At 43.1% G+C, this 14,909-nt stretch overlaps 1 protein-coding gene across 2 annotated transcripts in view; it reads left to right on the top strand.

Moving 5' to 3' along the window:
- Positions 1-1,017: 1,017 nt before the first annotated feature.
- Positions 1,018-14,909, top strand: part of kazna (kazrin, periplakin interacting protein a) — a 439,152-nt gene continuing 425,260 nt past the window's right edge. Inside the window, exon 1 of one of the 2 annotated variants that reach the window (XM_048615197.1) lies at positions 1,018-1,345. In XM_048615197.1, the coding sequence (XP_048471154.1) occupies positions 1,237-1,345 (109 nt within the window). In that variant the 5' untranslated portion in view covers positions 1,018-1,236. The remainder of the gene's footprint in view (positions 1,346-14,909) is intronic. The other variant, XM_048615198.1, reaches the window with a different exon arrangement.

The following is a 14,909-nucleotide window of genomic DNA, read 5'->3' as shown; positions in this document are numbered from 1 at the left end:
CCTCGGGATCTCCCAAAGCACTTCGAAGCCAATTTTAAAAAGAAACCTTTTTGAAAGATTTTGTAGGCTACCTCCGTTTTAGCAGAGCACAGACCCATAGATAAGGGAATGGTTAAAGTGTTTCTCATCATTCCATGTGCGTTATTGTTTGTAGAACCAATGCAAACAAAACTTGTCATTTACACTCGCAGTGTGAACGTGCAGAAAAGCTGAAATTTCACCACAACGCAGGTAGTGCTGTAGGGGACTGCAGAAGGAGGGGGAGAGGGTCATTTTCTTTCTCTGTACAAATCTTTCAACAGTTGGCGGGTGGGGACATGACAGTACAACCAAAAAATATCATCCCAGATTAAACTAATGCACACGATTTTAATATACACTTGGAGAAGCTTCATTAGTGTGGGGAGCCACCCAGCAGTTAAAGGGTTACTTCTGACTTTTCACTTTTTTGATTTGTCATGAATGCATCCATCGACCCAAAATATACAGGTTGCACATCAGTGGAAAGGAAGTTGAAAATTGCAGCAGCTTTTAATCCCCTCAGCTGTCCTCAATCTTCTTCGTTCATTAATGATTCTGCAGGGACAGGAGCTGCAATCTGTGTTGTGGTGTGAGATCTGACTGACTTTGCACCTCTCTCTCGGTCTCTCTGATGCTACAATCGACAGCCATTGCTGTTGTTAGTGAGCAGCAGGCGGTTTGAGTTGATTACCTGCCTTCTCTGCTGCATCATCTCCCTCCTTGGAAGAGCCTTTCAGCTCCGAGCTAATCTTAAACTGTTGCCAAGGCCAGTTAAAACACTGATTGGGAAAGCAGCCTGTCTGAAGGTCAAATTTCTGGGCTGCAGTGAAGGAGGATTAGAGAGCTCCTACTGGATGTTGACAGCAGAGCAGCCAGGGAGAGGAATGTATTTCTGAGGGTTGACTGCCAAAATGTTAGAAGATTATTACTAGGTTTGGAATATTGAGTGTTTTGGCTGTATCACACTGCAAGCAGGCTGTATTGTGCTGAGAGATTCCTGCTTGATTGCCTGCAAGGAGAGAGAGAGAGAGCACTGTATAGAGACGGGCTCTGTGGTGTTGAGGGATCAGTCAGTGTTTGTCTACAGCAACTCCACTAACCAAGAGCTTTTCATCCTTCTCCCGGCCTGTAACTGAAGCCAGAAAACTTTTCAGAGTCTGTGTGGTGAGGTGACAAAGGGGAGCCTTGGGAACAACTCCAAGCAGCACACAATACATGACTAAAGACCAAGCAGCCATGGATATGTCGACAGCTGTGAGCCCAGCAGAAAACAGCACCACCTTCACACAGGTCTTTGGGCACCAATGTGAGGTCATGCAGGCAGGTCAGTCAATTTACCTTCTGCATTTGTTTCAAAATAATTGAAATTTAGCAGCACTAAAATGTGCCGATTTTCAGCGACTGTGTGTGTGCGTCATTGTCCCACTCCTAATTTGTGTTTTTTTTTGAGCTTCCTTGTTCTGGGTTTCTGCTCCCTGATCTCTGTTTCAATAAGAACTCCGAATGTAGCACATGCGGTGTTGGCCATTTAGTAAGTCAGCACCATTCACTGAGATTATGCCTGACATGTACCTTGCGCCCTTACCCACCGTTGATCTATAACCCTTTGACATTTGTAAAGATCAGTCAATCTCAGTCTTGAGGATCTGTGGGGATGGCTGTTCTCCTGATTGGGCACTGGACTGGGGAGAACGTGTGGATGTGTCCATGATGATTGTTGCTTGGCGCCTGGCTCCCTTGGCACTCCTGTGCTTTAACTGATTGTAGATGAGTGCGAGAACAGTGGACCAGGGTCCCCATGTTCACACTGTCTCATGGGAAGTGACAGCTCTGGTGTTGCAAGGCCTCTCTTAGGGTATTCTGAGGTTGTCAAATGTCTGCTATCATGTACAGACTGCCTATAAGCTGCCAATGTTTTCAACTGGAAATTATTGCAATCCTGAATTGACTCTTGGGGTTTTCCAGATCACATGTGAGGGAACCAGTGCTACCTTATTCCCACTCCCGAACTACCTCCCCCTCCCCACCACACACTGCCCAAATGGTCATCTGTTAATGCACCAACTATCCCGGCCCTGTGCTGCTTAGTTAATCGCAGCTAAAGTGTGACAACCTAAAGGACATGGAGCAAAACGTAAGCCAGGACACTCTCTCCTACCTGTTACTTGCAGCACCTTCTCTGCCCGAAGCCAGGGCTGAATGTTTGGCACTTCCCCATTGGAGGGTATAAGAAGGGGACCAAAATGGGAATCAAATCCTGTGCCATAGGCACCAAACTTACCACGGCAACCACCCTGCCAACTGAACCAACCTCCCCCACTCCCAAGGAATCCACATAGCTGCACTTTTACATGCATCTTGCAACCTGAAGTTATGATGGTGGACACAGTTGCATCTGATTAACAACCAACACAGAGCCCATGGAGGTTCCCATAGATGAATAGCCTGCCAACAGTTGAAGAGATGTGGATATGATGATTGCAGCCATTCTCACGCCTAACACTTTTGCGCATAATAAAAGGCTTATAGGTTTCTGTTCAAGAACTGTGTAAATGTACATCAGGTACAGTATTGTTCCAATATTGAACAGTTTTTGATGAATTAAAATTAATTGAAGAGGGTCCTGGACATAATAGTTCCCACTTGTAGAAGGATTGAGAATGAGAGGGCATAGATTTAAAGTAATTGGCAAAAGAAGCGAAAATGACACAAGAGAAAAATGTTTGCACGCAGCAAGTGGTTCGGCTCTGAAAGGCGCTGCTGGAGACGGTGGTGGAGACAGGTTCGGTTCAGGCATTCGAAAGGGAACGAAATTATTATTTGGAAAGGAAGAATGTGCAGGTTTACAGGGAACAGATGGGGGAATGGCACTGAAATGCTCATTTGGAGAGCGAGCATAGAAGCAATGGGCTGAATGGTTTTCCTCTGGGACAATTCTGTGATTTAAGATCTGAAATAACTTTACGTGCAGCAGGTAGTACAATTCCACCTCTTGTGCTGAGTAAGTTCTAACCCTGATAGTTGTAACCTTGTCAGCTCCTTGTTTCTTAAGGGACTATCCGTAAATGCTCAAAATCAACCTACAATGAAATATAGCCACCTTTTGGGAAAATCTAAAAACGTGCTCAGGCGGAAATATTTGATTGTGAGGGGAGGAGAAATTGCCCATTTGGGAGCAGGTAATGGTAGGAATGATCATTTCTCTTTCTGTTTGAAACAGATGGACGGATACTTAACTCACCAGCTGCATCTTGCAGCTAAACTCCATCTATTCACATGATGCATCCTTCTGTCTCTCAATAATCCGTAGTTTCCGAATGCAGCAGCAGCCTGTAATATTAATCTGATCAGCTTCCCTCCCCTTTCTGCCAGGGAGTGTATATCTCTCCTGCTGTGTTCTTTGGGTGGGAGCTTGTGGTTATGCAAAGTCCCTGAATGGTTTTAACTCCTCCCTAATCCCGTAACTCCCCTGCCATCCTGCCAACAACCGAGACATCTGTGCTGTCCAAATTACAATCGCTGCACCAATGGTGGCTCTACTTTCAGATGGCTAGGCCCCAAGCTCTAGAATTCCCTCTTTACGTCTTTCAGTGTGTCTCCACCTCACATTCTTCCCTTTTAAGACGCTCCTCAAAACCTACCTGCTCGGCCAAGCTTTGCGTCATTTGCCCTAATCTGACTCACAAATCTCAGTGTCATTGTTTTATCGTGTTTGATAATGCTCCTGAGAATTGCCTTTTTTCAAATGTTTCATCCATTTATAAAGTGCCTTCCAAATACAGTTGTGGCTGTGGATTGGGAGGCAGGAATGAAGGATGTTCTTAGATTATTTCCTGAGGCTTCACATTTTACGTATTTCTGGGAGTGAAAGGTAGATCTGATGGAGCAGAAGCAGACTGGGAAGCACGTAGAGAGTAAGGACACCATTGTTGCTACAAGCAGCCTCCAGAACAGGATGGGAACCTGACTGGGCATCGTCCAAGTGTGAAATGAAATGCCTCTGTGAAGGGACAGAGACTGCGAGAGCAGCACTAGAACAGAGGCAGGCCACATAGAGAGCACTGGTGATGATTGACAAACAGGATTCAACATTTGGAACTGGGGGTGGGGAGTGGGGTGGTGATAGATTTGCTGGTGCAAATCCTAACAGCAAGAGGAGAGCACTGAACACAAAGGTCTTCCTCATAGGTTTCTCTGACCAGTAAGATGCATTCAGAACTGACCATGACTGATACATGTTTGCAATTAATTCCAACTACTTTTTGTTTGTAAAAACAATGTTAAGTGGTTGTGCATTCACTCCTTTTCCTTTCCTCACCCCTAAAAGCAGCCAATTCCCTGATCCTGACATTACTGCCTCACTGGGAGGAGGTGAGGCAATGTGAATGGGTTCACTGCACAATGAATTTCACTGCACAACACTAGCATAAGCTACACTCTCCTGTGAGCTTCCTGTAAAGGTTCACCAACATTACCATTTTGACCATACTGGAAGAATTAGTGTTTTAAGGCTGCAAGCTTAACCCAAGACCTTAAGAAAGACATTGCTGCGAAGTATTTCTTCTTTAAAACACTCAGTGTGCTGAGGAGGGTGAAACAAGTAAGATTTAACTGAGAGCCTGACCTCTCTCCAACACTCACTTAGCAAACAACAACCTACATTTACACTTAGTAAAGGACTGGTTGGTGCATAGTGCAAGAACACAGGTTACTCGATAACCACACTCTGCCTACAGCAGCCAAATTCCTCCTGATGAACAAATCAGATTTACATTGAACGTGGATTGCAACCTCTGAGAAACCGGGTTTGTTTCAAGGCCATTTCAGCTTAGCCCTTTCAAAACTGCAGCACGACGCGGGCAGAGATAAACAATATTGTTCTTAACCAATTGCTCTGTTTCACCATTCCGGAGTTTCTTGTAAATTTACCTTTGAATTAATAAGTAAATGATGGTGATGAGCCAAGACCCAAAGGGCAGGGCAGCAGTACAGTGGAACGGAGCAAGAGAGAGAGAGAGGTGAGGTAAGCTTAAACATAAGCAGTGACGTGAAGGAGTGGGGGAAGAAGGTAAGGCTGAGGGAGACTGGCAGTTTCACAACTTTTGAGATTAAAGAAACTGACTGCAAGGCTTTAATTTATTAACTTAATTTCTGAGATTGCAACAGCAGTGAGGAACTATCCCTGCCAGCACCCATTGAAATGTTGGATAGTACACCAGCCATTTTCTAAAGTTCATCTCCAGATCCAATGTCCTTAGAAAAATTCATGCTCCCTGTTCCTACCAATGTCCAATTTTAACTCTGAAGGAGATACTTAAAGCTCTCCAATAAATGGGATTGTTGTAACGTAGCCAGTTTAGGGAATTTTAAGGAGTGAATAGATGGGAGGTAGAAACCAAATTTCTGTGGTGGAGTTAAGCGTGTGCTAAAGGTCAAGCGCATGTAATATTGTGTTCTGTTGAGGTCACAGGAGCTAAGTATTGGACGGGGAGCATGATAAGTGGAAGGTAAAATCCAGCAAAGACAAATTTCTTCCTCAAATTTCCTTAGGGCTGATTTGACAATCAGAGATAGACACACATTTCAAAAAGTCCTTAGGTATGAGTGGAGGCAGAACAGAATGCGACAAGCACAATGGATCAAAAAGAGAATCTATAAATGCTGGAAATGTTTATCATCAGAGCACAGGACTGATAGATTTTATTTGAGTTGCATCTTCTCAGTTCTGAAGAAGGAACTTGACCCATGTTTGAATCTGTCTCTCTCTTTTAGGCCTACTTTATATTTACAATATTTTCTGTTTTAATTCAGCCAAACAAACTGGCTCAGAATTTGCTGGAAAAGCCCATTCCTTAGCAAGCGAGATAAATTTGACTTTTCTCCTCAACCTTCAGTTGTTATCATTTTTGCAGCTCACAGAAATGTGAATTCATGGTGACTTGGCTTCATGGTGTGCCACCTCATCACCACCAATTCCTGTGGCTCCCAAATGTGCTAATAATGGTGGATGCTGAGGGGTCCTGGCCCGTCATGAGTTAGGGTTAGAGTTAGGATGTGACATCCCAATCAACTTTCCTTGGAAATCATGGGTGCCTTGTTCCAGCATCCACCATTATTAGCACATTTGGGAGCCACAGGAATTGGTGGTGATGAGGTGGCACACCATGAAGCCAAGTCACCATGAATTCACATTTCTGTGAGCTGCAAAAATGATAACAACTGAAGGTTGAGGAGAAAAGTCAAATTTATCTCGCTTGCTAAGGAATGGGCTTTTCCAGCAAATTCTGAGCCAGTTTGTTTGGCTGAATTAAAACAGAAAATATTGTAAATATAAAGTAGGCCTAAAAGAGAGAGACAGATTCAAACATGGGTCAAGTTCCTTCTTCAGAACTGAGAAGATGCAACTCAAATAAAATCTATCAGTCCTGTGCTCTGATGATAAACATTTCCAGCATTTATAGATTCTCTTTTTGATCCATTGTGCTTGTCGCATTCTGTTCTGCCTCCACTCATACCTAAGGACTTTTTGAAATGTGTGTCTATCTCTGGACGCATCCCAGAACATGACGACAAAATGGGTGACATCAGTCTCCCGAAGAATCAGCAGATCTTGTGGCCAGTCTCTGGGACAGCTAATTATATGGAATTAAAGTACACAAACCTCCTGTATCTTTGCTGTAGATTCTAACCCAACTAGTCTGTGCCAAGATTTCTTTTCCACACCAGTCTCCTTCTGCATTGCTTCACGCAATCTTATTGGTGGATTCATCTACTGCTTTCTCCTGCATTTACTTCTTCAGCTTCCTCCTAAATGCATCTATGGACTGAATGTTATAGGGCCCTGAATGAGATAGGCTGTGATGAGAAGTCCAGGAGAACAATGGGGAGGCAATGGCCTAGTGGTATTAGTTCAGAATACAGACTATTAGTCCAGAGACCCCGGTAATGTTCTGGGGACCTGGGTTTGAATCCTGCTGCTAGCAGATGGTGGAATTTGAATTCAATAAAAATCTAGAGACTGACTCTAATGAGGAAACTTTGGTTGATTGTTGGAAATACCCAACTGGTTCACTAAAGTCCTTTAGGGAAGGAATCTGACATCTTTACCCAGTCTGGTCTGCATGTGGTTGACTCTTAACTACCCTCTGGGGCAACTAGGGATGGACAATAAATGCTGGCTCAGCCCATGATTCCCCCATCCAATGAATTTTTAAAAAATTCTCTGCCAACACTCCCGGTAATCTGTGCAGCCGTTCTGCGGTCCCATACATGCCACTCACCATGCCAACACATTGACCTCTGGTTCTGAAATACAATCTCACACGTGTATCTTGGAGGTCCAGGCACTGGGGGTTGGAGGGGGTGAAATTAGATGGTGTATTGTCGCTTGCCTCATCAATGTGCAGCTTCCTACCCAACCATGCCATGGGGAAACAAGGTGCCAACAGTTGTTGGTGTGAAGGTCAGAGGGGTACCTATCGAATCCTGCTCACCATTGGAATGTCGTTGTTGGACAATGTTTCAGGGCATGCTCCACGGACAACAGTTCCAGTGCCCTGCATCCATAGACACTGGCATCCAACATGTACCAACCTCCTTGCTTCATCATGGTATATCTCCGATCCACTTTCAGTATCTCCTGTACTGCCATGCAGACCTCAGCATGTTGAGGTGCTGCTGCCTGGACACTGTGTCCTCAGCTCAAAGGCTGGACCAGGCTGCATCGCTGGGACAATTGCTCACTGTCTTAGTGCTCACAGCAGCACTGCTCTGCCTTGCCTTGCCCTGCGTTTCCGCTCCCAGAGCAACCAGGCTTACAGTCCATCTGTCCTGCCTTGTTGTCCAGCACATACACCCAGTCAGGAAGCTTGTCCTAGTTGTCTGCACTTCTCAGTCAAATCAAGGAAGGCATCCTTCAGTCAGGGGTCCTGGCACAGTAAACCAAGGGCAGCCTCTGATGCCAGTCCAGGGGCTTGGGCACAGTCAGTCAGTTGCTCAGGGCATCCGGGTCAGCGCCTACCTGTGAAGCGTGAGGAGATGAATATAGAGCAGCCGAAAGCTGCCATCTTGGTTCTTTCTGTGCTATTGTGGGCTGTCTGTTTTTCTCTCAGAATGAGAAAAAGGGAGGGATTGAGATGAAAGAGTGTTCCATGTGAAGCTGAATCCTTTGTTGGTGAATGTTTTATATTTAATGTGCTCCTGATTTTGGTGTTCTCTGAAGTGGGGTTTCTATATCTATCCTGTAAAACTACTTCAGTATTTTAAACACATCAATTCAGGCCCCCCCTTCAGCCTTCTTCATACAAGAGATGTCAAACATTGTGTGTAACTATGGACATGGGATCAATGGAAAGGAAGTGGTGGTTTGAGATTCTTTTGAATTACACATTGGTTCAGGATAGTGAACTAAATTACACCAATGGCTCAGAATTGAGGGAAGACCCTCGTTAAATCTACAAATAAACGGAGATAATTGCTGGATCACAAACAATCGTACTGAATTCTAAATATTATTTATTAAATGCAGATTCTATCGACATGATAAATTCTGATCTGATTCAACACCTTGTTTTGTTGTGGAATGAGATTAAATCTGTCTATCCTGATCAATGTCTCTGCTAACTTTGATTTAGGTTCACAAGTTGATTGCATTAAGTGAAGTGTAATTGGGTTTCAGGACTGATACTTCACTCTCTGAGATCGAAATAAGATTGAGGGCCAGTGCAGAATGACAACATAATTGCCTTCAAATTATCTTGTACAAATGTATCAACACCCTGCACTTACAGCAAGATATTGTCCCTGTCTGGAATAAAGTAGGGTCACAAGAAGAGCAAGGGGACATTACTGAAGGTGATCTGGACCAGTACATTTTAGGGCCTACAATTATAATTGCTAACGTGTGTATGCTGGGTAAAGGATTTACTGGTGATTACAGCTACTTTGAACCGACAGAACTCCTGCTAAACTGCACAATGTTGTATAATGTGGATTACGACAGTGAGAATGAAAACCCATTACTGAGATGGTAAAGGCTGGCCGCTGCAATGCACTGGACTCTATTCTTGTATTTTCAAGCCTACGTGTATCTGGTCTCCATTCCATGTCCATCACAGCTTCTGTCCCTGGCTTAGCTCAGATATTCAGTCCTCACAGAATCAACCTGTCATCAGAACTTTGTGACAATCGCCTCAGTAAAGCTACTTTTCCTTCTCCCTACTGCATTGCCATGGCGCTTACATAACCTATACCTTTTATCACCTTAAGGCAGGATTTTCCATCGCTCCTCTTGATTATGACCTTTCACACTTCATAAGATGTGCATCAATCAATGCACCTCAGCCCTGGGGCTAGACTTTAACTCTAGGAGCCTGCTGACAAGAACCAAATGCCCAGAGCTGAAATTCTAATGTAAAGAGAAATAGGAACCTGAATATAGGCCAACTGGACTGGATGATAGACACCTAAAGGTGTCACTGGTGGACAGCAGTAATATTAGACACAGATTTTTCCACTGCTTAGTGCCCCATATCCTGTGCACAAAAATAGCTACAAGTTTAAGACTTATTGATATCAAAACATAGAAACATCAACTTTCCTGGTCCTCTGATGCTGCCTGGTCTGCTGTGTTCCTCCAGCTCCACGCTGTGTTATCTCTGATTCCAGCATCAGCAGATCTTACTATCTCTAAGCATAGCATAGGGTAATGCTTCCAGCATCTGCAGTCCTTATTGTCTCTGAGTTGCTGAAATGGTAGTACCTGATTTATGAACGCCATCTCAAGTGTGGCTGTAATTTTAAAGACCCGACATACATTTCTTGTACTTACGGACAGCTCCTTTACATTGTCCTGCATTGTGTTGCAAATTGACTTGCAAATGGACTCCAGAATGGATTCCATTCACAACCTGGGACTGCCTGTAATCATTTAAATAGTTCAAGTAATAACCACCTTCTTTTTTACTCTTTAAAGTATGGGCACCACTTTCTAGGCTGGCATTTGTTGTTCAACCCTAAATGCCCTTGAATTGAATGGATTACTAGGCCATTTCAGAGGGTCAGACTGGAGTCACATGGAGATCACACACAGGTATGAAGAACAGATTTCCCTCCCTAAAGGCCATCAGTGAATGAGATAAGATTTTTATGGCAATCAGTGACAGCTTCTTAAGGTCTCCATTACTTTCGTTTTAAATTCCAAATATTATCAATTGAATTTAAATTCCACTACCTCCCATGGTACAATTTAAACCCATTCCACCAAAGCATTAAGCTGGGTTTCAGATGAGAAATCTGGTGCCATTGCCACCATCTCCCTTTATACTGTTGAGGAAGGTGTTACAATGATACAGAACAGGGTGATGGTTCCTTTAACTGCACAGTCTCTCGCTGTCTTGGAAATGGTCAGGATCAACATTTTGAACCAACGAGGCTGGTGCAGTGGCCATTTGGAGCCACCCAGCCTCTTAATTGCTTGATTTTGATATAATTCAGTTTTGAATAATGGTTAGTTTGGTTGGCAAGTGCACAAGAATGAACAGACCTTCCCTCTGGCTAGACCGAGATGTTGTGAACAGTGTGAGTTTTAAAATACAGGAACTAAGGCTGCCCAGTATCAGAATAGGGCCAGATCCACACCGTCTAAAATAAAAATGAACATTTAGCTACCCGACTCTGGGTTCCTCAGTGTTGTCAACTCTTGTTTGGCATATTCCTGGCGATTTAATCATGTGATTATTGGATCAGTCATGTGACACTGGTCATGTGATGCTGAATTACATCATAATTGATTGTGCGATATTTATTGTCTTTCCTTGCAGCTGGAAACCTTTTCCTAACTGGGCTGTTGGTCTCCTTAGCTCAATGGAGTCCAGTCATTCAATAAGGTGACTCAACTCCACCTTGTCAAGGGCAATTAAGGATGGGGGGTAAATGCTGATCTGGTTTGCAATGCCTACATCTGTGGATGAATGAGAAAGCCCGTCTGATGTAAACTAGATTTCACCAATGAAATGTTTGAATGTTTGCTTTATAGTGTGATGGAGAACATGAGTTCGAAAGCAAAGAAAGTGAGAATTGAAAGCTATAAGGATACAAATTTGTTTAAAGTACGGTGATCATTCACAGTCAAAAACATCAACAAAATATGCCTGATTCAACTAAAATATTATTGATTTATAAATAATTTGGAATTAATGCATTATATAAGGTAGATAGGACCTGAAAGGGTCATCTGACATCACAAGATGGGCTGCACCAATCAGGATGTAAAGTACAGATCCTGGGAGGAGCTAACCAGTTGCTGTTCTAAGTCCATGGTGTGAACAGAATGTACTCTTAATGTTAAGTTGAGCTTTTAACAATCATCCAACAAACTTCAAATTTGACACCAGGGCGTGTGTTACTAGAATCATAGAATCCCTGCTGTGTAGAAACAGGCCCTTCAGCCCAACAAGTCCACACTGACCCTCAGAGCATCCCACGCAGACCCATCCCCTATAACCCACCTAATCTACACATCCCTGAACACTATTGGCAATTTAGCATGGCCAACCCACCCAGCCTGCACATCTTTGGACTGTGGGAGGAAACTGGAGCACCCAGAGGAAACCCACACAGACATGGGGAGAATGTGCAAACTCCACACAGACAATCACCTGAGAGTGGAATCGAACCCAGGTTGCTGGCGCTGTGAGGCAACAGTGCTATCCACTGAGCTACCATGCCACCCCACACATTACCTGGGTCACTAGGTTAACAGCTCAGCAATAATACCACTAGGCTAAAGCATCCCTAACTTAGTGTTAGTTGAAAATGTACGTTGGTTGGTGGGAGTGAAGCAATAACTGTCTGATGAAGAACTGCATGGCACAGGCAGAACACAATTCAAAATGAAAGGACTCTTAAAATATCCAAAACCAGTACCATGTGGAACTGGTTTACATTATTGGAAACAAACCCTTCTTATTTCTGAGCAGAAAAGCGTGCTTTGCTCTGAGACTTTACGCTGAAGAACATCAACTAGCTCAGAAGCCAAATACCATTAATCAGCAGAACTTGACTGAACAAGAGGAAGAGTTTATAGGTTCAGCAAATACTTTTCTAAGACCTAACAGAAGATATGTATCACATGATATTAATTTTCCTTCTCAATTGCTGCTGGAAATTTTTGTGACTGAAAGAACAGAAGATACTCCTAATTTTGTAAGTTTGGAGGTATTATTCAATTCTCTTCCAACTGCAGGCGAATCTCCAAAATCTGATCACTGGATATCCCTGACACCGCAACAATCAGGAGCTAGTCACAGAACTTTTATACAGTCAACTCACTATTTACCAGAAGCAGTCCAATACACAACAGTCAGCTGTACTCTGACTCTGTTAAAATGATGATATTATCTAAAAAGAATAGATGTGAGAATGGAAGGATCACAGGTGAGTATACTTCACTACAACATAAAAAGGAGAGGAATTCTTTCAGAAACACCATCTCCTCTGACACAATTTGAGGAAGCTTACAATCTTCAAGGGAGACTAACATTCAAAAGCAACATTGACACCATGTCCTCCGCAAAGGGCATTCAAGAAATCAAAGATGCACCAAGTTTCTAGTGTGGCAACAAATTGTATCTGAATATTTCATCCTCAAGCAATTTGAATAAGAAGGGTTTAGAGGGATACAGGCCAAATGTCGGCAAATGGAGCTGGATCAGATTGGGATGTCTGGTCATTGTGGATGAGTTGGATCGAAGCTTCTGTTTCTGTGTTGTATGATTATGACTCTAAGCAGCAGACTCATAACCCAACCAAATCATCAACCATTTTTGTCTTAAGATATAATATGATTAACAAAACTGAGTCTTTTTATTACATACTACTGAATAGCTCATTACATTACATGTGAGATACACAGTAGCCTCTTTTGAGACATCTGGGACTGGGTGAGATGAGTCGTGTAAACCTACATTATGTACCAAGCGATTGTGTAAAAATAAATTAATAATGAGAGGGAAATATTTTGAGGCAGTAATAGAACCCCTACAGCAGGCCATTTGGTCCACCCCCCGGAGGGCATCCCACCCACACCCACCCCATCTCCTGTAACCCTGCATTTCCCATGGCCAATCCACCTAACACGCACATCTTCAGACTGTGGGAGGAAACCGGAGCACCCAGAGGAAACCCACACAGACACAGGCAGAATGTGCAAACTCCACACAGACGAACCTGGGTCAATGGCGCTCTGAGGCAGCAGTGCTAACCACTGAGCCACCCAGTCACTCCCTGAAAGAGTTAATTGACATAAACTCCACCTATTAAGATATAGCGGCCTCTTCCTGGAAAGAGCTGATCAGAGTTCTGTGTTTGTTACCAGTTCTGTGTGAGAAGTTTTCAATATTCACCTTAATAGTAAGCGAAGCCTGATGTCTCAAAAGAGGCTACTGTGTATCTCACATGTAATGTAATGAGCTATTCAGTAGTATGTAATAAAAAGACTCAGTTTTGTTAATCATATTATATCTTAAGACAAAGATATTGTCTAGGCATCCACTTGATATCAATAACATAGACTAATACCAATGGAGGAATGGTGACAGGAAGTCTACCCAACACATCCCAGATGGTTGTTTAAAATTCATTTAACCTCACCATTCTAATATGTTGGCAGTGTGGTATGCAGCATTACATAATGTTTTGTTGGCTTTTTTTCAAACAACATACAGTAAATAGCAAGATCAAATTCAAACTTGTTTCCGTGATTCCTACATCCCATCATTAAATTTTTGCTGTAGGGAGATGAAGTTCAGTTTTTGGGGAGAAGCACCAAACTGTCTGATTCTTAGCAAAAGCCATTGTACAGGATGATGGACATCAGAGACTGCAGTGGGAAGTCTCCATCAAATCCACTATTTATGTTTCTCTTTCTCACCCCCAGCCAGTTTCTGTTCCTCTCTTACACTCTTCTCTCTTTTTTTTCTGCTGCTCTTTTAATTCCTTTCTCCACCTGTTGCTTTCTCAGGACTCTGATTTTCTTGGTCCCAATACTGTTATCCTCTCAAATGGTGAGTTAAGTGATGTTTCCAAATGGCAAGAATCCCACCCAGCTTCAGACAATGGCGTTTGGTTGTAAGTGACACCATCTGGGGTACATCTGAGCATGAAGTGTGTCCGCAGTGACCATTCTTCCCATGTCACCAGTAGCAGTGCTCAGGAGACCAATCAACAGTCTCAGAAGACCCAATGCAGGAGATTTTGGAACTCCTGTTCTCTGGGAGTTAGAACTTGCTATTCAAGTTCCCCTAACTATGTATTTTTAACAGATGTCTGCACTCTTGTGTGTTTCTGTTTGTCTAGAAGGAGGTCAATGCAGTCCTAATGCTCAAAGGAAGAGACAAGATGGGCCTAGGTAACTTCAGCACCATAGGTTTCACATTAGTAACTGAAAAAGATACTTGAGTGTGTTGTTTGGGGAACAATATATGATAGGGTTGGCTAGCTCAGTTGGCTGGATGTAAAGTGTTGCTGACAATGTGGGTTCAACTTCTGTACTGGCTAAGGTTGCCATTGGAAGGCTCTCCATCTCAACCTCTCTTGCCTGAAGCATGGTGACTGTCAGGTTAAACAACCATCAGTCATCTCTGAATAATAGGAGAGCAGCCATATGGCCTGATAAGACGATGATGACTTTATCTTTTACATAGAGAGGGAGACCATGTGGCTTCACACAATGGTGATTATGTCGTACAAATTTGAAAATATTTTTCAAAGGACTGTGGATGAAGTAAGCCCAACTGACATATTTCCAAAATGTCTTTGGTTGTTACTAGTACAATTTCTGTCTATGGATTCCAAGCCTTTGGTATTAGTCGTAATAAATTAATCTAGGT

The sequence above is a fragment of the Rhincodon typus genome, chromosome 31, assembly GCF_021869965.1.
Source record: "Rhincodon typus isolate 14 chromosome 31, sRhiTyp1.1, whole genome shotgun sequence".
Classification (NCBI taxonomy): domain Eukaryota; kingdom Metazoa; phylum Chordata; class Chondrichthyes; order Orectolobiformes; family Rhincodontidae; genus Rhincodon; species Rhincodon typus.
This window is presented reverse-complemented; position numbering and strand designations above follow the sequence as displayed.